General features: G+C 42.1%; 1 protein-coding gene across 3 annotated transcripts in view; it reads left to right on the forward strand.

The window, feature by feature from the left end:
* The window catches only part of col12a1a (collagen, type XII, alpha 1a), a 93,671-nt gene extending 73,866 nt beyond the window's left edge, over positions 1-19,805 (forward strand). For 2 of the 3 annotated variants that reach the window (XM_084045300.1, XM_084045301.1), the window contains 15 exons: positions 2,838-2,996; positions 3,764-3,841; positions 4,934-5,020; positions 5,681-5,734; positions 6,765-6,860; positions 8,981-9,034; positions 10,158-10,211; positions 10,573-10,626; positions 12,134-12,205; positions 12,924-12,959; positions 13,054-13,120; positions 13,901-14,083; positions 14,875-14,952; positions 17,039-17,218; positions 18,904-19,805. In XM_084045300.1, coding sequence (XP_083901426.1) covers positions 2,838-2,996; positions 3,764-3,841; positions 4,934-5,020; positions 5,681-5,734; positions 6,765-6,860; positions 8,981-9,034; positions 10,158-10,211; positions 10,573-10,626; positions 12,134-12,205; positions 12,924-12,959; positions 13,054-13,120; positions 13,901-14,083; positions 14,875-14,952; positions 17,039-17,218; positions 18,904-19,052 — 1,401 coding nt within the window. In that variant the 3' untranslated portion in view covers positions 19,053-19,805. Of the gene's footprint in view, positions 1-2,837; positions 2,997-3,763; positions 3,842-4,933; positions 5,021-5,680; positions 5,735-6,764; positions 6,861-8,980; positions 9,035-10,157; positions 10,212-10,572; positions 10,627-12,133; positions 12,206-12,923; positions 12,960-13,053; positions 13,121-13,900; positions 14,084-14,874; positions 14,953-17,038; positions 17,219-17,906 lie in introns of all 3 variants that reach the window. The other variant, XM_084045302.1, reaches the window with a different exon arrangement.
* Positions 19,806-24,046: the final 4,241 nt, after the last annotated feature.

Below are 24,046 nucleotides of genomic sequence, written 5' to 3' on the forward strand. Positions count from 1 at the left end.
CATTTATCTTTATGTACTGCAGCTACCATATACAAGTGGTACTTGTTTTTTTCTCTTTTTTTTACCAGCAATGTGTTGGAATATGAGGTTTACAGTTATTTGTCATGATTGCTAAAGTAAAAAAGCCATTCCGTCATTTCAAAAGCAGCGTCTATTTTCGCCAATTGTCATGAGAATAGAAGAACTGTAGTCACAGAACAACACAACTGTTCTTATATGGATATAAATAGTATGGGACATGCACAGACGGTAATTTAAAAATAATAATAAAGGAAAATCCAGGTTGGAGAGGTCAGAGTCTACCTCACCGCTGGCTGATCATGTGGGAAAGCTCTTAGCGATAGCTTTAACAGACGCCAGTCCCTAGCGTGGCTGCGGGAGGGAATCCCTCCCTGTAGAGGTGGGGGACCTCAGGGGGGGAAGTAAGAGAGAACGTTCATCTCAGACAAGGACATTTCTCCTGAACTCACGCTGACATTATGCGCCGTCGTCGGGTTTTGTACCCCGAGGCCCTCGAATGGAAATAGGAGTGTGTTTTAGTGGTCGCAGCCACACTACGATGTTTAAGGTTCGGGCCCCGTGCTTAAAGCCACACAACCTTTATTGTTCTTTCAGAAGTTCCTGAAGTCATTCAAACTTTCCTTTCAGGGACTGGATTGGGGAAGGCTGCTGTGCCAGTGTATGCATGCACTAATTGAGCAAGAGGGGGGGGGGGTGAACAGAGCGCTCCTCAAAGCCCAGAGCTCTTTATGACGCTGGCCCTGCAGTCGAACGGACACTTTGTCTCAGTGTTCTTTGACTGCACTCTTTGTATTCCCCCCGTTTAGGACAGTATTTTGACTTGGATGCCTTGTTTCTGGTAAAGAAGTCTGCTCATTGTGACCTGGCCAAGTAGAATTAATGAACTGAAAAACCATGCTAGAAATGCGGGAAATGATTTAGTGACTAACTCAAAGTAGCTCTCAATGCAATATTTCAAGCCCGGGCCTCTGATGAGCAGTGTCTTCCCAGAGCGGACATGGGAGCTTGCATTCTGGCAACAATAAAGCGAGGGAGCTTGCATTCTGGCAACAATAAAGCGAACATTGGTCAATGGAAGTGGAGATTTAATAGACAATATGCATCCTGTGCACCGAGACGGGCATTTAATGGAGTAGCTTTACATTTTAATTTCCGTTTTATTATCAGCGACGCTAACTTGCTAACTCTCGGTTGCTTTTTCGTGGAGAAAACGCACGCTGCACCTGGGCCATTAACGGAATGGTGAGCGCACAAAAGTGTGAGCGTGAAGGCATAGGTTTAGAAATACAAACAGGGGACGAAGACGGAGCCAAGAACAATAAAACTGAGTCTGATAGAAATCATGGAAGTATATCGATGGAGTCAAGGGGAAAGAACCTGAAATGTAACCAGATGTATATACAGATATACTATCTGTATAATGTGGACAACGTGGAACGTATTTCTTTTCTTTTTTCTTTAGATTTATACTCAGCATTCTCTGCTTTATTTAGATAGGCGAGTGTAGAAAGACAGGAAACTGAAGGCAGAGAGAGGGTATACAGTACATGTGAGACAAGACGGGAGTCAGACTCGAACTTGGTTGTGACTGAGCGGAAAGAGTTAGACTGGCTCAACCATTCAAACTAGTTTAGCCACCAGACCAGACACCCCATATGGAACATCATTTCTAATATTGTAGAGAGACCCTTTACATTTAGAAATAAAACGTTCTTCATCTTTCATTGCTTGACCACGACCAAGTCCAGATCACTTGACAGTAAGCAATGTCAACTGCAGTATGGCGATGGTCGATAGGAAGCTGGCTTTCATGAATCATTATTTTCCAGGGACCAGACTGTATTTATTGTGTTTACGTATTGGTCAATGAGGTAATATATACATATGCGTTAGTTGCACATCCCAGTATATCATTGAGAGTTATTTTGGTAAGCCCTCAAGAGCATCATGGTGTAATATATCCATGCCAGAATCCTGGGGTAACAGACACCCCTCTCCCCCTGCGGTCTGCCTGACGGTCTGTTCTGTTGCCAAGGAAGTCAACTGTAATTTTCTGATTGGTTGCCAAGAGCTATGGCCTAGCCTGTGGTTGGTGCAACTCTGTAGAGAGAAATGTTAGCTTGCTTCTTTTTTTTTCCTGACAGAAAGAAAGTTTGTCGGCCTGTGTTCAGCAGGGGAAAATGTGCAACAGGGAGGGGAAAATATGGAAAGTGTAGCACTTTTGATGGGGCACCACAAATGGTATGATTTCAAGATGTGGTATATAGGATTCCCTGGGCAGGAAATCTCAAAATCTGGCACCTTGTCATTGTATGTTGTTACACAATCACTAATGCTACATGGAAATGGCAACTGTTACACAGTATGTTTCCCTTCTTAATGTTCCGTTCATCTGTTAAGGCATGGGTTGGATGCCAAAACATGGGTTTCGTGCCAACGCTCTGACCACTCTTGTGTAATGTCAGAATCTGTAATTAGCATAATTCTGTGGAGACAAGATTGACTAAACATTTTACCAAATGCAGCGATTATGTGAAATACAGCATCAGCATCTTTGTAAGCATCAGATGGGTTCACCGAGGTTGTTCCTACTCGCTTGGTTAATTTTTCTTATTTTCTACGTTTTCTCTTTTTAAAGGGGCAATCATTCCCCCTCTCAAGCCAAAATAAATGCCAAACCAAGCTTTTCCAAAGCTGTAAATATCCTTAGTACTCAACGCCAAGCATTTGTATTGAAACAAAGCTGCCAGGTGTTTAGCAATTAAACACTTCGAAGGTTTTGCTAACCGTCTATCCATTGTCTTTCCCGCATGCAGCTCCACATCACCATCTCACCAGAGAAAGTCAAGCTCATGATTGACTGTCAAGAGGTGGCAGAGAAGCCCATCAAAGAAGCCAACAACATCACATTGGACGGCTATGAAGTGCTTGGAAAGATAAACAAGCCTGGAGGCGGAAAGAGGCAATCTGCAACAGTAAGTTCAAAAAAGAAACGTACTGCTACCAGTGGTGGAAAGTAACTAAGTACATTTACTCAAGTACTGTACTTAAGTAAAATGTTGAGGTACTTTTTACTTTACTAGAGTATTTCCAATTTTCAGTACTTTTACTTCTACTCCACTACATCTCAGAGGCAAATATTGTACTTTTACTCCACTACAATTATTTGAAAACTTGAGTTACTAGTTACTTTGCAGATATAAATTATCATGTTATAACACATACATTAACTACCTTAGCCATATTTTATACCTATAGGCTATTTGAAAATAGCCGATCTACAAGCTCACAACGCCTCGTGAGCTTGTAGATCGTTGTGAGCTTGTAGATCGGCTATTTTCAAATAATTTTGTACTTTTACTTTTAGTATTTTAAGTGCATTTTGATACCAATACTTTTGTACTTTTACTCAAGTACATTTTGAATTCCGGACTTTTCCTTGTAACGGAGTACTTCTATATTGCAGTATTGATACTTTTACTTAAATAAAACATTTGAGTACTTTTTTCCACCACTGACCGGTGCTCATCGCAGAGGTTGCCAGGTTGAATTTGTTCACCCAGTTCCTCATCCATACTGTAACTGGCACGATCAACAATCAACAACAGGCCGCTTCTCACTCTCTGAGGGTCTCGATCTTGGTTTTGCGCTGGCCTGATTTCTCAAAAGCGTGCCTTTTTCATCCTGAATGGGAGCCATTTGTAACACCCCTCAATGTTTCCCCTTGTCTGTGCTTTGTTAGTTCCAGCTCCAGATGTTCGATATTGTCTGCAGCCTGAGCTGGTCCACGCGGGACAAATGCTGCGACCTGCCCGCCACGGTAAGCGCAAACTATATCTCGATGGCTTTCGGAAAGTGTCATTGTTGTAATTCAACATCATTTGAACGTAGCGGTTGTGCTCTCCTGACTGCCGTTGTGAAAGCAACGTAAAGGCACGTTGCAGAGATGTTTCTCTCTATCTCTGTCACATGCTGAATCCATTTGGATGATTTAAAAAATGCACTCTTGGAGGGAGAAGAAAACCAGGGGGGAAAAAAATAAAACAGCCCTTTTGTATTTTTTTTCTTTCCCTATCCATCATCGCCCAATGTTTAGACCAATGTTCGGAATGTATGGTCAGGGAATCATGGCTCTTACTCACGCATGTACTGTAGCCTATGCCTTTAGGGGCATTGCAATTTTACAATGTTTAGGATATACACACATGTTGCTATAAGCTATAGTCAGGCTAAATGTGAGGCTCAGAAATAGGCTGCTCTTTGAAATTGTTGTCTGGACACATATGAATAGAACTTTGTAGCCTGCTGTCTAATAGCACCATTCTGACTGTGGTCAATATGCCCTCCCAATCACATAGAAACAAGCACTTCTTTTCATCATAGGCACATAGTAAATCATCATGCTCATGATCTGTGATACGTCAAATACCGGATGCATGTGCAGTTAAGCCAATTATACGTTATTTGTGTATAATTTACATCAGATATTAATACATCAGATATTAATGCAATGATTGTAGCATTATATGACTTATGTCAAATGCTCATTTCCTTTAAATATTTGGAAGGCTTTTAGCTGTCATAAAGAGTTCTGTCCTAAATTCCCTTACTGATTTTGCTGCTTCCCGTCACATTTCTCTACAAACTACTTTTCCATAATGGCTTTCGCAGGTTTTCTAATACGTCTCCTCCTCTTAAACTCCAAGGGAAAACCAAAGGCACCGCTGCCAGTGCATTGTCACTCATTTACATCAGGAATCTTCACTTTAGTTTACCCCATGCAGTTTCTGGTTTGCCACAAGTATCCTGGGGATGTCTAGAGGAACATACTGTACCAGGACTCTTAAGATGTGTTTCCTTAAAATCCTGCCCTGATTTGTATGTATCTCTTCTCCTCATCCTTCCTTTTCAGAGAGATGAGGCCAAGTGCCCGTCCCTTCCTCACTCCTGCACATGCACTCAGGACAGCATCGGCCCTCAAGGGCCTCCTGGACCTTCGGTAAAGACATTACACATCTCTCTTCTTGTCTCTCATCACCTCCTATGTCTCTGTCAGTCCTCGCCTGATTGTAAAGGCTTTCTCATAAGTCACTCATGTGGTGATGATGATGATAATACCATATATCTCTCTGATTTTCTAGCCAGATAGGTGTATTGTTACGATAGACGTAGAGGCAGTGTGCTACATAGTAAAATCCCATTTAAATGTGAGAGTTTACAAATATAACAAAATGGTCCGTTACGCAGAGTTACAAATGGATAAGCTAACCCTGGAGGATTCTACTGTGCACTTAGCCTTTTGTACTTTTCAGTTACTGTCGATAGTAGAGACAAACCAAGGACATCCCTAGCGAAAAGGAGTGGTATTTTCCTTTTCCTCGCGAAAGGGGAATCGAGAGGGGGATGAAACCAGTGGCATGCGAAACGACGTGGGGGCTTGGGGAGACGTGTCAAAAGATAAATGCCCGTCGGAAAAAACAACGGCAGCAGACTCCTTGAAGAGGAGGTCTGGAATATGAGTGCTCGGCAACCTCACTAAGCCCCAGCGAGGATCATTTCTGATGGCTTGCGTTTTTAGGACCTCTGGAATCTGCTCCTGCTCTTACACTCACTCTCAATCATCACCGACTGCTTTTTCTGTCTCTCTTTGCTATCGTAGGGAAGCCCAGGCACCAAGGGACCACGAGGAGAGAGAGGAGATAGCGGCCCTGCTGTAAGTTACATGCTGCACGTGCTTTTTGACCGTTTTCTTTTGCGTTCTTTGAATTGTAATGCATCGGTCATGTAAAAGTTTTGAACCAGTTCATTACCAGCCAGTAAAAGACACATTTGCACAATAAAGGCAATATAATGTTCATATCTCAGAAGCAATTACTAAATTGTTTTCTCTTGAGAAGACAAAACTAATTGTTACAATAACAGTTTATTACATTTCTTGGCATGATTTAAAGGTGGCATTCACCACGTGGTTTTCTAACATTTTGATGTAAAGGCCAAAGGACATGGAACCATTTGAAAATATTTTGTGTCAGGGACCCCATAAGAGAAGATTTAAGAGACACTAGAACGCCCTCAAGGACCCCTGGGGGTCCCCATTTTAAGAACCACTCAACATACTGTATGCCATACAGTATGTTGAATGGTCCAATGGGCACATTTCTCAAAATTCTCTTGACACTGTGGTGGTTCATTCTCATATCAGTGATTCTCAAATGATTGATACTTAAGAACCAAATGGACCCTTACGGGTCTGTAACGCAGAGAGCGTTCAACTGGAACCAAATGGGCCTGTAAGGGTTCCATTTGTACACTCTCAGAGTTTTGGGGGTCCATGGCCTTATGCATACCAAACTATTCCATTTGTACACTCTCAAGGGTTTTGGGGGTCCATGGCCTTATGCATACCAAACTATTCCATTTGTACACTCTCAGAGTTTTGGGGGTCCATGGCCTTATGCATACCAAACTATTCAATTTTTACACTCTCAAGAGTTCTGGTGGTCCATGACCTTATGCATACCAAACTATTCCATTTGTACACTCTCAAGAGTTTTGGGGGTCTATGGCCTTATGCATACCAAACTATGGATCCTTGAAATTAAAAGGTTTGAAAGCCACTATCCTTTTCCCATCTACATGTTGGGAAAAGGCTGCTATACTTACTCTGAGGACATGTAGTATGTGTGTGAATATTTAAGTGTGGCTGTGTGTAACAGTTTTGTGTTTTGTGGTATATTCTGTAGGGTCCAATGGGCCCCCGTGGTGATCCAGGACTTCCAGGTACGATGGGACCCCCAGGTCCACAAGGCCCTAACGGACTGTCCCTGCCTGGAGAGCCTGTAAGTCAACTTTAACTGCTTCCTAAAACTTCTATTGAATTCCACTAAAACTACCCTCACTTATGATATTAGGCCTACAGAAAAGCACGGTAATCATCACAGTCAGTAGTTCTGTCAGTAGGATCTGTGCATAACTGTAGTCCTGGGTTCCAGAAGGTGGCATACCCTGTTTCCTGTTCCGGTTCATTTTCTCATTGCTTCATTTGATCAGCAGAAGAATTGAACCGTAAACGCATATGAAGGTGACATATGAGTTTCCAGTTCAAATATCAGAATCGGAATTAAAAAATACATATATTTTTACTAGGGATGCACCGATAGATCGGCCACATATCGGTATTGGACAATATTTGCTGATATCGGTCAACATCGGTATCGGTTTTATTTTGTGCTGGTTAAAGTTACAGTAGTTTTTATTCTATGGTGTTTGTGATATGAAATGTAAGCTTACACACACACACACACAGTAAACATTATCATGTCATATTCAAGGGCTTTTTAAAAAAAAAACTAACTCCAGTCACTTTCAATTCAGCACAGCTGAGGTGTGTGTGTGTGTGTCACTGTCCAGCTGACGCTCGTTGACACTCGTTAATGTTACTGTCATCAAGGCAATGATGTTGTGTTTCTGCAGATTCTGAACAGTTATAATGAAGATTAGCTTTAGAAAAACTACATAAACAAATGTCGATATCAGTATCGGCTTTCAGCTAAATTGTTATTTTAAACATCGGTATCGGCCAAGAATTTCCATATCGGTGCATTCCTAATTTTTAGAGTTGTAAATCAGTGAGTGAATACACATAGCATAAAAAGCAGTAGGTAGATTAGACATACTGTAAGGTGCGATGAGTGGCAACGCATCGGTAGATCCACAACATAGCAGCAGGTATGTACATGCAGTGAGAGCTAAGGGGCAAAAAGTTGCAGCACAATGGCATGCTGCCAAGAAATGGGCATGCCACCTTCGGGAACCCAGGACTACAGTTATGTACAGAGCCTATTTTGTTTCAGCCACTACACTTAACCCATTAAGACCGGGAACGCATCTGTGTCATTTTAAGATTTTTTTGGGCTATTAAAATAGTAGATATACAAGCTCATAGCGTGGCACCGAGTGCCGCGCTATGAGCTTGTAGATCTGCTATTTTTGAAAAATCGTGAAAATGTTTGCAAATCTTTGAATATCTATTTTTTAAGGGAACATTTGTAAAATATTTTGTTCCAGGGACCCCCAGAAGCAAAGATTTGAGTAACAAATGTTCCCTTTAGAAAATATATATTCAAAGATTTGCAAAAATGTTGCAGATCTTCAAGCTCATAGCGTGGCACTCGGTGCTGTGCTATGAGCTTGTATATCTGCTATTATAGCAGATATACAAAGAATAGCCCAAATAAATCTAAAATGACACAGATGCGCTCCTGGATTGAATGGGTTAATACATGTTTACAGCCACCACACTTCATACAGGTGTCAGCCACCACACTTAATATATCGTTGCTGTCGGGCAGAAACCTGGTATCTCTATATTTCAACTTCGTCATACTACAGCGTCACACAAAACGTATCAAAAAAAGATCTGATCTACTAGCTCAAAACACATCATTTTGTGATGCGTTTTGCGCTTGCAGATCTGCTATTTTTGCTACTTAAGAATTTGAATTCTGAAAAGTAACAGTTTTTGACCTATAAGGTTTCCACCGGACAGCCACGATATGTGACAGCCATCACACTTATGCTCACCAGTGATAAGTGATCATTTAAAAAGGAATCTACAGCTTGAAGGCAGATGAGCTCAGATTCTCTGTTACTAGTCTATCAGTGAGTGTGATTTATTCTTGATGTCTGCATTGTCAGCACCTCATTTGTGTGGTCATTAAAGATGATTCATGGATGGATGGATGGATTGATTGATTGACTGGACTATTTTTGCCAGCCAGATAGACTCCTTCCTCCTTTCCCTCTTTCAACACATGGATATGAACGCATTCCCATTGATAGGCCTAAGTGAACGAGATAAAGACCAGAGCAGTTACAGTAGGTTGCAGATTTTTTTTCCGCTGCATGATCTTGATTGGTATTTCAACTCTAACCTGTCCTCTCCCCACTCCTCCTTCAGGGTCGCCAAGGACCAAAGGGAGAGAACGGAGACGCAGGTCTGCCCGGTCGTCAAGTGAGTGCTGCTTTCTCTTTTTTATTTTGTATTCCCCAGCTGTGGTTTTTTGAACAGGAAACCGGAGGCTATCCATGGAGAGAAGCATTGCTACTGGAGCCTGGAATCGGTCCACATGGCGAGTTTGAAACCACACTCAAAGTGGGAGGTAGACCGTGCCATCCCCCGGAGAGGCCCCGACTCTCAAATCAGCCCACTGATTGACACACAGTAGAAGGCCAGTGATGCAGTTAAATTATTATGGAGCGCAGACTCGTCTTACCAGCAGGAAACAGGGGAATGGAACATGTTCTTTTCTGGTGCTTGTGATTGAAGAGGACTTTGTGAAGAGACTCTGAGACCACGTCGTTGTGGGTTTGAACATCTCTCGTCCCCTGAAAGTCATCCCGGGGATGCTGCTTGATGGAATAGAAGTCTCAGGAAGATCAACCTCCACAAATTGGATTACTACGACTCCAACGGTTCCCACTGTCTGTTTGAATGTTTTCCTGAAGTTTTTTTGGATTTTGGACGCGGTGCTGTACCAAGTCCAAAGGCTCCGTGCAGACAATGGGACCTCAGATTTGCTGAGTTCGACTTGGCTTTGACAGGTTTTTTTTTTTGGGGAGGGGAGTGGGGGCTCGCTTCACTTTAGATGGATTTATTTGGCATTCTGAAAAGATCCCCATGGTTTCTGAAGGCCATTTCTGAGTGGCCTGGCATTACACCGTCATCTCCTGGCTGAGGAACCTCTCATTCAGCCAACTTCCACCCTTCAACTGGACAGAACTTCACCACTGATTACTTTGACCTAGAAATAAGGCAGTTGTGAGACATGGGAATAATCACATATTGAGACCTGGGCAGCTTCAGCGCACTGTTAGCACCATCGTATTGTTTCCCTCCTCGCACAATCAAGCTAATTATGCCAGCATTGTCCGCACGCGGTTCCAGTAAACACATATGCAGCAACAGTTTAAAAAAAATTAAATAGTTCCGGTTTGGAGGGAAACAGATGGTCTATCATCTTTGGCTACATCATTAGGAAACTGCAGACATTTTTATAGAGAGTCATTTGGGACCTGTATGAATCTTATTTTCCTGATCATTACCATTTGATTAAGTGTGTCTGCTTTATTTACAGGGCTCCTCCGGGCCAAGCGGCCCTCTAGGCCCAGTCGGACCAGCCGGAGCACGGGTAAGCCTGTTCAATGTACACACTCTGTTGACAGCCTACCAGAAAAAAATCCAGCCAACACCTACTTAGACATGTGCTTTGCATGTGAGCACTTACTTAGCTCAGCATGTATAGAGGTACTACCATGTTAACAGTTACTTTGCATGTTAACCATTTTGCGTCATGCCAAAACCGTTTTCCTAGTGCAGTGCGCTCTCCTAATAGCCTGCACGGTACTGTAATTCATTTTCCAGCACCACGCTCAGTTCAAGGATAGAAATAAGACCTGAAAGCAATATATCTCAACAGTACTGATGTGTTGGATTAAGGTCCCCAGTGTGTTGTACCCCGGGTGTCAGCGTATATTGTTGTTTCTTCACAGGGACCACCAGGGAAGGAGGGACAATCTGGACCCAGAGGCCCACCAGGAGCAATGGTGAGTTTGTGTGTGTGCGCGTCTGAGTGCGTGTGTGTGTGTGTGTGTGTGTGTGTGTTTGAGTATGTCGTTGTGTCGGTCAGAAACCTCTTATCTCCATATTTTAACTTTTTGTGTTTTTTTTTGTAAATTAACGCCCTACTTCATCATACTACAGCGTCACACAAAAGTACAAAACAGTACAAAGTAAGTTTTGGACAGAGACGATATGTTGTGTGTGTGTGTGTGTGTGTGTGTGTGTGTGTGTGTGTGTGTGTGTGTATGGGGGGGGCGTTATGTGTCTTTCTGTTGAGAGATGTAAATACCCCCTTGGAGCGTGCGTTATTTCCTTATATATGTAAAACAATTACCCCTCTGGTTCTGCAGTTCCTCTCCACTGGAGCAGCACATAAAAACGCAGACTGTAGTCTCTCGGCCCTACAGAGAGAAAAAAGCAAAGAGAAAAAAAAAAGCGTGCATCTCATTTTCTTTTTCTGTGGTTCGGTGAGGCCTGTATCTACTTAATCGTCCCACAATGCCACAGCGCTGCGTGCCAACACGGCATTCACGTGCACTATACCATTCTAGACTCTTCCAGAGGAGTTTTTTAGCACGGGTTGGTGCGTGCAGTACATACTGTACACATCCCATCTAGATGTGGTCTTGACTTCGACCTCCGCTTTAGTGCGTTTGGAGTGGTGTATCACAGTGGTTCTCAAAGTGTTCCGCGTTCAAATTAAAACGTGTTTGGCCACGGACACCCATCTGAAAAGGTTTTGTGCGGGGGACCCCCATAGAAGATTTGTGTTGTTAAAACGTTTAAAAAATATTCCACATTTTTTCCACAAGTTTACAGCCACCACACAAGAGCTGTAGATCTGACCCCTAGGGGGTCCTCAGAGTTACTACAGGGGGTCTGCCAAATTTTGTGTGATATGATTTTTTTTTTTTACCTTAACCACTTGAACCCTAGCATCCCTTTTCCTGAGGAGAACTTTAGCCAAAAATAGCCGATCTACAAGCTCACAACGCCTCGCGCTGCGAGGCGTTCTGAACTTGTAGATCGGCTATTTTTGGCAAAGAGGTGTAGGTGTAGAGGGAAAAAAGAGCAGACCAAGTAAACAAAAAAAGTTGAATCTGAATAGAGAGGGGGGTCCCTGCTTCATCTCTCTCTCAGCTAGGGGGTCCTTGGCCTGAAAACGTTGAAGACCCCTGCAGTATGGGGTTAAAGTGGTTACACAGATATTGATGCTTTATCAACTAATTTAGCTGAACCCCACTTTGAGAACCGTCTGTGTATCGTGTGCCTACAGCAGGGGTTAAGTACACAAAACACACATCTGAAATTGAAGCTCATTACATCAGTTAATCGTTATAGTCTTGAGGTCTGCCCACGTAACGTGCACTGGGTCAATATTACACTTTGTACTGTGCGCGTAACATGCACTAGGTCAATATTACACTTTGTACTGTGCGTGTAACGTGCACAAGGTCAATATTACAGTACACTTTTTGCTTTTCTTTCCAGGGAAATCCTGGTAATCCAGGAGTACAGGGAATTTCAGGAAAACCAGGGAAGGCCGGAGAAACAGGAAACCCGGTATGTGCAACGCAACTCAATTCCACGTCATACCACGACATACCCCGATGATCCAGTGTTCATCCAGAATTCTGATGTTTTTCTTTGTTTTACTTTACTATTCTGTTTATTTGACAAAGACAATGTACAAATTTGAACTGACTTCAGCAACAGAAATCTGATGCATTGTACCAGATGTAGCTATTAGCTAAGAACTAATTTTCCTCTGCAGTCCCTGGGCGGGTGTACAACAATAAAACAGAACAATCACGCTGTATACAAAACACTCAAAACACATAAAAATAATACGTTATGATGCAATTACACTACGTTACAATACTAAACCATAGAGGACGTTGTCCTCTCAGGTGAACTGGTGAGGAACATCCTGTTATGGTGAAAGGGAGAACAGAAGTTCATGAGTTCAGCGTTGAGTTAATGTTGGCACGTTTGATTTGCCTTAAGCCGTGCTTTGACTTGAGATTTAAAATTCTTGCAAGTCACTATTATTTATAATGTCTGAAGAAGATTCTGCATTGCAATAGATACCCAATTGTTGTCTGTTTTTTTCACAAAAGTATTAAGCGTTCCCCTTAAATTCACCAGATGTCTTTGGACATTAACTGCCTAATTTTAATGTTAAGCCATGGTTATTCGTGTTCCATTATGGCGTTGCCTCAAAGCTCAAACAACGTGTTTCTCATCTTGGCACTGACAATGGTGTTCTTCTCTTTAACAGGGACCAGTTGGCATCAAAGGAGAAAAGGGAGAGAGGGTATGTATTCTGTTTATTAGAGTCTCATAATCACGCACTATTATGATATGACATCAAGACGAACTGGTCTCATTAAAATGTCTTTGCTGCTCAGGGAGACTTTGCATCCCAGAACATGATGCGCTCCATCGCCAGACAAGTTTGTGAACAGCTTGTGAACAGTAAGTAGAATGTCTCTTTAGTCTATAAAGCAGTGGGTCTCACACTTGTTTCCATGCCAAGGATGTAAAGTGAGTTTAATGTTTGATATGTATTTGGCCGCCGACCCTCATCTGAACATGTTTTGTGCCATGCAAGATTTGTGTAAAAAGAAAACCAAAAATAACCCTGGGGGGTCGTCCCCTGACACCCCTTTGAGAACCAATGGCCGAAAGGCCATTTTACAGCACCTGTAAATCTAGATTTTATTTTGTACATCTTTTGTTTTGTTTTCAAACCTTACAAATCACTTGGATTAAAGTTCTCAGTCGCCACGACTGAGTTCCGTCATTTGGATTCCATAGAAGCCAGCATGTCTTCTATGGAAGCATGTTGCGCAGCGAAAATAGCCAATCTACAAGCTCTCAATGCGTCTGCGACGCATTGAGAGCTTGTAGATTGGCTATTTTAAGTTATTTCTTTTAAAGATTAGAGCATTTGAAGTGGTCAAACTAGCAATATTATGTTTAGAAGCATTTTCGCTAAATGTCATAAAAGCAAAGGTTAAAGCCTCTGTTTGTGATTTCTTCATCTGATTGGCAGAATGACGAACAGCAGGAACAATATTACTAAAACATCATCATTTTGATTGTGTTAATTGTTTAGAAAACAGCGCTAGTGTGTGGGGGCTCCTTTCATACTGTTTTACAAATCGCATATTAGGACTTTGGCCATACACAGTTTTTTGTTGTGAGATTTCATTTTACTTTAATTCATGAAATCGTGTCATTCACTTCTTACAGGCCAAATGAGCAGGATCGACATGATGCTGAACCAGATTCCATCTGGATACCGCAGTAACACGCCTGGCCCTGCCGGCCCCGCCGGCCCTGCCGGCAACCCGGGAACTCGCGGAGAGCCCGGTCAGCCTGGCCGAAGCGGAACCCCGGGTCACCCGGGTCAACCTGGAAACCCAGGAGAAAGAGGTATAGACCCACGGGCTGGTTCCATTATTTTCCATGTGTTGGAAGTGTCACGGGGTCTCGGAGAAGAATGACGACAGAATAGTTAAGCACGCAGTGGCATTTGACTATGGGAGAGTCTCTTTTTACGGTGTTTCGCCCAGGTGGACAGGGTTTTGAGGTTAGATTTAGGCATCATTTCTGTGAGGTTAAGGTTAGGTTTAGGCATAGTTTTTGTGAGGTTATGGTCTAGGTTAGGTTTAGGCATTGTTTTTGTGAGGTTATGGTCTAGGTTAGGTTTAGGCATAGTTTTTGTGAGGTTATGGTCTAGGTTAGGTTTAGGCATTGTTTTTGTGAGGTTATGGTCTAGGTTAGGTTTAGGCATAGTTTTTGTGAGGTTAGGGTCTAGGTTAGGTTTAGGCATAGTTTTTGTGAGGTTAGGGTCTAGGTTAGGTGTAGGCATAGTGTTTGTGAGGTTAGGGTTAAGGTTAGGTTTAGGCATAGTTTTTGTGAAGTTAAATTGTTAAGTTAAAAGTTAGGGTCTAGGCGAACCTGGGCGACACACCAATGAAAGTGGGAGTCCCATTTGATTATGGTACCCATGCTGTTCCCATCGGGCGTGAATTAAACATAATTGTATTACCTTGTGACGTTTGCACATGGATTAGGTTAGGTTTATACAGTAACATGAGACTTTTCCATCATGGTTAATTTTTCGGTTGTTAGCCAGACCCATTTGGTTGTTTCCAGAGGAGATGTTTGTAAGTACAAACTGTTACTGTTGCTGATTTCTCCACTTCTGATTTTCTTTCCAGGTTTGCAAGGAGAGAAAGGCGAGAGAGGAACTTCAGGACTTGGACAGCGAGGACAAAGAGGAACCAGTGGTGCACCAGGTAAGACTTTTCCTTCTTCCCTCACCCTTTGGATCAGAGATCCATTTGATTCCATTTTGACTGATCCCCGGGAGGAAATTCAAGGGAGTAAATAGGGCTTTAACTCAACTACCAAGAACGTTGTTTAAAGGGATAGTTCACCCAAAAATGTACTTTTTTCTATCGATTAGCCACCCCATGGAGACTTGAATTCATAGATTTGTTTTTGTTTTTGTCGCAGACAATAATTTGATGACCAGCGGACCGGTAGGCAGCGATTCCGGTAGGAGACACAAAGGAGACTCTTTGTGTCTCCTACCGGAACCAATGCCGGTCATCAAATTATTGGCTTAGGAATGCCACAAAAACAAAAAAGTATCCATGAATTCAAGTCTCCATGGGGTGACTAATCGATAGAAAAGGAAGTCTTTTTGGGGGTGAACTATCATTTTAACCACTTGAACCTCAGCGCCGCTTATTCTGGGGGTAACATTCTTCAGAAATAGCTGCCGAATGTTCACACAACTGCGGTAACACGTCATGAGCTTGTAGATCCACTATATCTGGCGAAGACATTTGGCGTGGAAGGAAACGCGAGCAGACCAAGTACACAGCCAACTCCGGTCCGTTTCACTAAGTATAGAGGGTTTGGTTTTAGCGATGAATGCACTGATATCAACACACAGTACATCATCTTCTTGTTGTACTGTGCCGTCCACATCGAAAAACAGCTGTAAAGCTGTAAAGATGAACAATGAGGCTGCTATGCCCCATGTGCATCACAGTGAAGCATGGAACATAAAAGCATCTTCACGGAGGCTTCCTGTACAACCTTGTGTTCTTCAACAGCTGCAGATGGTCTGGTGTATCTCACTGTTCGCTGCCAGGGACGGTTTTAACATTTTAGTTCCAAAATGGCGACTTTTTTTGGTCGTTCTAGATATGGTCTGTGACTATTCCTCCTGGTCCAATTAAAATCACGAACGCCAAAAAGCAGCCGTGATTCGCATGTGTGTGTCTACACGGTACAATCTTCAGTGTTCATTTAACTCGGAGAGTAGTGACCCTTACAGGTCCATGTGGTTGCATTTGTACTCTCTGAGTTACAAAATGGATACATGAACACTGAGGATTTTACTGTGCAGTACCTTCATTCAACACATGCATACATCCTTGTGGAACACTTGGAATTGTATTCCCAATTCTTTCATTTCTTAATGATTTACAGCTCGTGCACATAATAGCTATTATGCAAAAAACCCACATCCTGGCCATTTTGAAATTCCACGATGCGTGAACTATTGTACTTTAAATGGAAAGTGACTACTTTCCATTTAAATGCCTCATCAGGGATTTGCTTGGTGTTTTTTTTTAATTGATCTCTATCCTGTTGGAGCTCTAGAAATAACCAAAAATGTTGTATTTAGTCTGGGCCGAGTTATTATTAGGACATTGTCTGCATGGAAGAAGCCGCAAAAGGAGCCTCAGCTGCAACCGATATTCAGTTTGTTTCCTCGGAAAAGCCCACCACCTCAGACGATTGCCTATCATTGGGGAGGGGGGGGGGGTAGTGGGAAACAGCAGGCAAACAGCAGGCATCTCCTATTGATGTGTTGCCTACCCCAATCCAAACACTGCCATGCCTGTCTTTCTATGAATGAAGTGAGAACAGACTGAGCAGTAGTAGGAGGAAACCCACACAGATGACTCACTTTTGTGTGTGTGGGTGGGAGATTCAGATTGTTGTACAATGAGCTTTTCCTTGGTGGCTTCATTGACAACACATGGGCTCATTTAAGGGAGTCGGGGAGAAAGAGAGAGAGAGAGAGTGGGGGGGGAAATTCCACCCTGGGATTTTTGCGTCTAGACAGAGGGGGCCGGGGGGTAACTCCACTGAGCCCCCCTTAAAGTACTCCTTTTTTTTGGGGTGGGGGGGGCGGGGGTTGTTTTTGTGGTCAAGCTTTTTAATTGGGTTGTCTAAATATTTAATTTACAGTGCTACATACCAGTGTGACCCATATCATTTCCGTGGTGATGTCACTGGGTTTCCTTCTTGGCAACAAATCCTCCTATTTGAAACTGTGCGTACCTTCTCTCACCTCTCCAGGGCCACCAGGCGAGTCGAGAACAGGTTCCCCAGGTCCCTCAGGCTCTGCTGGGCCTCGTGGCCCTCCGGGTCGCCAGGGTAATGCCGGGGTGAGGGGACCACCCGGCCCTCCAGGATACTGTGACTCCTCTCAGTGTGTTGGCATTCCTTACAACGGACACGGACAAGGATATAATCCAGGTACATTGAACAGTATTTAGGTCTTGCATGGCCCAATATTACATAGCAGGTTAAATGGATGCACACTAATTTTTATTTGCAACTCAATGCACTACCTTTTTGCTTTGATAATGTATGACGATCAGAATATAAGGGTTCCAAAGGATTGATGTTTGAGACTAGTGAATGAGACAGAAACATCTTTGCACACTGATACGTCAAGAGGGAATGTCCACACTGGGGCTTTCAATATTTAATAATCCATGGTGGAAGCACTTTTGCTTTGTATCGCACCATGGATTATTAAATATTGAAAACCCCAGTGTGGTGTTCTTGCAGTTCTTCAAGGCTTCTTAGTTCCTTCTTATTGGTTCCTTCAATGTGCAAGCATTTTTCTGTCTCTCTTCTATAATATGTTGGCGCCCCGATTGGAGGACCTAATCGTTTGGACCGCTCTTTTCACTATTTCTTGTACGACTTAAGTATACAGAGCTTAAGTGGTTAACAAGAGTGCAAACAATTCTACTCCTTTATGCCATCTTTTCACGAGGAACCCCTATATTCAGGAAAAAAACATACATTTGACATAGAATACTGAAAGTGGCATGTGAAGCGTTGTGAAGTCTGGTTACTCATATAGAATGAGATGCAGAATGCAGATGACTTTGTGCCACAGAAGACACTCACACCCTCTTTCAACTATTTTCAGGTACGGCATAGTAAACTAGGCCGCCTGTGCTGCTTACACTTTGAAGTCCTGTTTCTGAGATGTTTGCCCGTTCACTAAAGGGGCATGTAAGGATTAATCACCATGGACATAATTAATGAGCAACGTTAAAACGAACCAATAAACTGTAAAGAAAAAACAAAAAACAGAGAGGAGTGGACTGGCACTAACATCCAATCGCAGCTGCAAGCTACAGTGATGGCAACCTACTGGCCTGTTTGCATCTTGAACCAAAAACCCGGTGGAAAAAACAGAGTGAGAGAGCATTTTCTACGAAGGAAGGAGCATGTACAAAACAAAACTTCACCCAAAAACAACTACTAACCAAAGGGATTTCGTAACTGACAACAGCAGTGTTAACATGTCAATGAAGAGGTGATACCTGTAAATAAACTAATTTGTGCCTTGTAAATGATGTTTGAAAGTCAACAATTCACTAAAAATCAAGTTAACATCTGTATTGAGCTTGTGCCATATAACACTCTGCTTACTTACTGCCAGCATAACCTCTGATTATGATGCGTTCAATGATTTATATACAGTAGCTAGTGCTCCGGTCCAGACTGAAGCATGTGCCATTTGTTGACAATGTGTTTTTTTCCTGCGATTTGTTATGTTTTTATTTTATATTTTATTTTACTTGATGATGTCCTATATTCTTATCTAATACCTCAGCGGGTTTTAGGATTAGAAAGGAAATTGAGACAAATATCGGTCCAGAATGTGTTATTGTCAATGTCATCCTTACATTTTGTGTTTTTGTTTTGTTTTTGGGTTGTTATTTTGTATTTTTGAGGTTTAAAAATAAGAGTGGTTTTGAGCGGTTTTCAAAACTCTCCTGGCATCTTAAGAAGGAAACAACCATGCCAGATTTCCATAGCATTGTGCAATGTAACACTAAATGTATGTTGTGCATGTTAAGATGAAATACTGTAGAATGGACACATTTTTTTGATTGGCCAAACTAAATATTTTCTAGCCGATCGCTACGAGCCCGAGCCTGCGGTCGTGTCTATACCTGAGGAACCAGCCGAAGATTATGAGACAATACAGTCACCTGGTTACACACGAAACCAGAGAGGAAAGCGGTCACTACCAAGAGATGATACTGAGAGAATACCATCATAGGCACAAACATGAGTTCTCAAAAAAGTGCTATATTAAAATTATTTCAATGGTCACGTGTAAGTATGACTTGATAAAAACTCTACGGGTTTGATACCCCTGGCTTTATTGAACATATATTTTTGCCAAAGTGAGACAAGTTTAGCAAGAGGAGTACCAAACTCTAGATGTTATTTCATTACAAAACCTGTGTGCTTGCTAACTGTTCCCTTAATTGTCTCTGCTTGTAATATAACTGCATCAAGTGTTTATCGGAGTCCAATGTGCAATGCACTAATCATGTGAAAATCAACAAATATGTCAAGAGTAGTATGTATGTTTTTCAATGCTTTCCAAAAAGCTATGTTTATTTCACAGTTAGGGAAAAAAAATCACAATGTAAATCTGTTTGCCATAATGATTTTATCCACATACATCTCCATTCCAGTTAATGCAAAGATTGGTCATTGTGGCTTTTTCTAAGTCCTGTAAGCCAAAATTAATCCGAAATATTGTAACAATTCACAGCTGACAATCTTTTTTGTTGCCAAAGGTGGAATTGCATGTCTGTGTTGTATATTTAGGGACGTTAAGTATTTCTAAATCAGAAAATAGTTGTTGTTTTGTATCAATGCAGTTGGGATTTGCGTGCAAGACTATGGACATAGAATTGCTTTTCTCATGTTTTAACTGCACATTTGTGAATTCCACAGCCTTATTTTCTTATTTATTTCTGAAACAGAAGAGGCATTTTTCAATAAAACTACTGAAAATGTAGCATTTGTTCTTGTCTTCCAGTCATTTAGTTTAGCAATTAAGAACATCATCTTTCACTATTAAAAGGTCAACAGAATGATAATTAACCACACATATGTAGTGGGAAAAGATTAAAATAAAAATGTTAAAGTACAATAGTGCAATCCTACCTAATCAGCAGGTGGCTGCTGAGCGAGTGCTTGCGAAGCCTGGATGTGACCCGGTAACAGCTCTTCACGAGGTTTGTAAGAGCCACTATGATGCTGTTATTAGACACATCCATGCACTGCATAAAATGTAACATTATTGCCTCAACAGTGCCTCACAAGTGGGCACATCGGCACACGAATAGAAGTAAACAACTGACTGGCACTATGCCACCTATAGGAACACAAAGGAGCAACCTCATGGCATCGTTGTAGCCTTTGCATGCTTTTCACTCTGTAAGAGGACCATACATGAGCCATACACAGGGGGGTGACATATGCTCTGAACAGTGCACATTTTACATTTACAGAACACATATTATTATTAATTTAATGTTTGCCTGAAAAGGAATCTTTGAAATGTTTAATAGTTTTAGAATTGTACTCTTTTAAAAGTTCAGAGATTTATAATGGAGGTCGAGGGAAGATTTTGGGACCTCAAAAAAGTACTTTCACCTAGAAACTCCATTCACAGTTCAAAAATTCCACCTTACTGTGGGCATGCATCCTTGAGATGTTTTACTTTGAAATGATTTGTAGTTTGTGAAATATTTAACTTTATAACACTATAATCTATAATATAGACACTATTAGTAAGTATATTAGTTAGTTATATATTAGTATTAGTAAGTATATTAGTTATGCGATAGTAGTTAGTTATATATTAGTATTAGTTAGTTATATATTAGTAAGTATATTAGTTAGTTATATATTAGTATTAGTAAGTATATTAGTTAGTTATATATTAGTAAGTATGCTAGTTAGTTATATATTAGTATTAGTAAGTATATAGAAAAACAAGTTAAAACCGTTTCGGTGAAACACATTTTACCGAAACGAAAATTACCAATCGACTCTAAATTGCCTGAAACGTACTCCTAACAGTTTTTTGGGGGGACGATTTTGGCCTCCACACTTAGTGATTTTTTCGGATTTAACTTTCGTTTCTGTAAAATAAATTTTACCGAAACGAAAATAACCAATCAACTCTAAATTGCCTGAAACGTACTCCTAACAGGTTTTTGGGGGGAGTATTTTGGCCTCCACACTTAGTGATTTTTTCGGATTTAACTTTCGTTTCGGTAGTGACAAACTTTCGTTTCGGTAGTGACACAATGGTGAAAAAATACATTTACTAAGTCCAGAGCTCGATGAATGTTAGGGACCAAAAAAAGTCACTACAAAGTACTACCAATCAACTCTAAATTGCCTGAAACGTACTCCTAACAGGTTTTTGGGGGGACGATTTTGGCCTCCACACTTAGTGATTTTTTCGGATTTAACTTTCGTTTCGGTGGTGACCAACTTTCGTTTCGGTAGTTTGATTACAAAATGTAAGTTGTGTAAAAAATAATCTGACTATACTAAGTTGTTATTTGTTTGTTTAAGTCAGGTTTACAAAATGTACTAAAGTACAGTGAACGTCTGTGCGGTTTGTCTTCATCACTGAAAATAACGTACATGTAAACTGATATAAAACGGCTGTCATGTGCAGTTGTGGGTGAAGAAACACAACCATTTCACTCCTAATAATACCTATTTGATTTGACATCCTGACCTGCTGCTGTAGCTGAGGCTTGAACCTGTTACCTGCGGCTCACTTGTCAGTGACTCTATCCATTCACCTACAGCTGTTTCCTTAGAATCTGTGGTTCTGAAACGGTTTGTTGTCAACCCCCCAAATTGACATGTATTTGGGCAGTGGACCCCAATGTGAAAAGATGTAGTGTCAGGGCCCCCCATGAAAAAGATTTATATTTATGCTTTAACACATTTTTTAAAAGTTATTTGTCTTGTTTGTTGTTCAAGTCAAAGCACCAAGAAGGCTGTACTTGTCATCCAACTGTTAGCTCAATGGGTTGAGACGCAGTATACATGATCCAGAGGCCATGAGTTCAAATCCCATTGATATCTTTCCTATGATTCTTTCCTTTGCAGATTGGCTTCCAGAAGATCAAGTGAAATACTACCAGGAAGGCTATATTTGTCATCCAACTGTTAGCTCAATGGGTTGAGACGCAGTATACATGATCCAGAGGCCATGAGTTCAAATCCCATTGATGTCTTTACTGTGATGCTTTCCTTTGCAGACTAACTTCTAGAAAAACAAGTTAAAACCACCAGAAAACCTGTAACTCTCGGCCAACAGCATAGCTCAACTGGTAGAGCGTCTGGTTGAGACGCAGTATACATGATCCAGAGGCCACGAGTTCAAATCCCACTGGTGTCTTTACTGTGATGCTTTCCTTTGCAGACTAACTTCTAGAAAAACAAGATAAAACCACCAGAAAACCTGTAACTCTCAGCCAACAGCATAGCTCAACTGGTAGAGCGTCTGGTTGAGACGCAGTATACATGATCCAGAGGCCATGAGTTCAAATCCCACTGGTGTCTTTACTGTGATGCTTTCCTTTGCAGACTAAATTCTAGAAAAACAAGTTAAAACCACCAGAAAACCTGTAACTCTCAGCCAACAGCATAGCTCAACTGGTAGAGCGTCTGGTTGAGACGCAGTATACATGATCCAGAGGCCACGAGTTCAAATCCCACTGGTGTCTTTACTGTGATGCTTTCCTTTGCAGACTAACTTCTAGAAAAACAAGTTAAAACCACCAGAAAACCTGTAATTCTCAGCCAACAGCATAGCTCAACTGGTAGAGCGTCTGGTTGAGACGCAGTATACATGATCCAGAGGCCATGAGTTCAAATCCCACTGGTGTCTTTACTGTGATGCTTTCCTTTGCAGACTAACTTCTAGAAAAACAAGTTAAAACCACCAGAAAACCTGTAATTCTCAGCCAACAGCATAGCTCAACTGGTAGAGCGTCTGGTTGAGACGCAGTATACATGATCCAGAGGCCACGAGTTCAAATCCCACTGGTGTCTTTACTGTGATGCTTTCCTTTGCAGACTAACTTCTAGAAAAACAAGTTAAAAGCACCAGGAGACCTGTAACTCTCAGCCAACAGCATAGCTCAACTGGTAGAGCGTCTGTCCAATAACATGGCTTGACTTCACTTGAGCGGGTTCGATTCCCACTCGAGTGAAGTTTCCCCGGTATCTTGGGGCAACGGATAAATTGACTGATATCCTTAGTGATGCTTCCCTTTGCAGACTAACTTCCAGAAAACAAGTTAAAAGCACCAAGAAACCTGTAACTCTCAGTCGACAGCATAGCTCAACTGGTAGAGCGTCTGTCCAATAACATGACACTTCACTTGAGTGGGTTCAATTCCCAGTCGAGTCAAGTGTCCCCGGTGACTTGGGGCAACGGATAAATTGACTGATATCCGTAGAATAACTTGTAGGAGTGTGCTGGTTCAAATCCAGTTCAACCCAGGACCGAGCGGTCCTGGGTTCGATTCCCACTAACGTCAAGTCCCCGGTAAATTGGGGCAGCGGATAAATTGACTGATATCCGTAGAATAACTTGTAGGAGTGTGCTGGTTCAAATCCAGTTCAACCCAGGACCGAGCGGTCCTGGGTTCGATTCCCACTAACGTCAAGTCCCCGGTAAATTGGGGCAGCGGATAAATTGACTGATATCCGTAGAATAACTTGTAGGAGTGTGCTGGTTCAAATCCAGTCACCACCTTAGTAACTGAGACCGAATCTGGCCAATTCGGTCTCAGTTACTGAGATAGATAGAGGGTGTGTAGAGTGGGCGGAGTAGAGTAGGGGTAGAGTAAAGAGGGAATGTAGTGGGAGGAGTAGGACTAGGGGGAGGATTAGGAGTAGGACTAGGGGGAGGAGTAGGACTAGGAGTAGAACTAGAATAGGGGGCCAGAGTAGGAGTAGAGGTCAGAGTAGGGGGAGGAGTAGGACTAGGGGGAGGATTAGGAGTAGGACTAGGGGGAGGAGTAGGACTAGGAGTAGAACTAGAATAGGGGGCCAGAGTAGGAGTAGAGGTCAGAGTAGGGGGAGGAGTAGGGCCAGAGTAGGAGAAGGGGTAGGAGTAGGGGGAGGGCCTAGAATAGGGGGAGGAGTAGGGCCCGAGTAGGAGAAGGGGGAGGGCCCAGAATAGGGGGAGGAGTTGGGGGAGGGCCCAGAATAGGG

The sequence above is a fragment of the Gymnoscopelus microlampas genome (assembly GCF_963454915.1).
Source record: "Gymnoscopelus microlampas genome assembly, chromosome: 20".
NCBI lineage: Eukaryota > Metazoa > Chordata > Actinopteri > Myctophiformes > Myctophidae > Gymnoscopelus > Gymnoscopelus microlampas.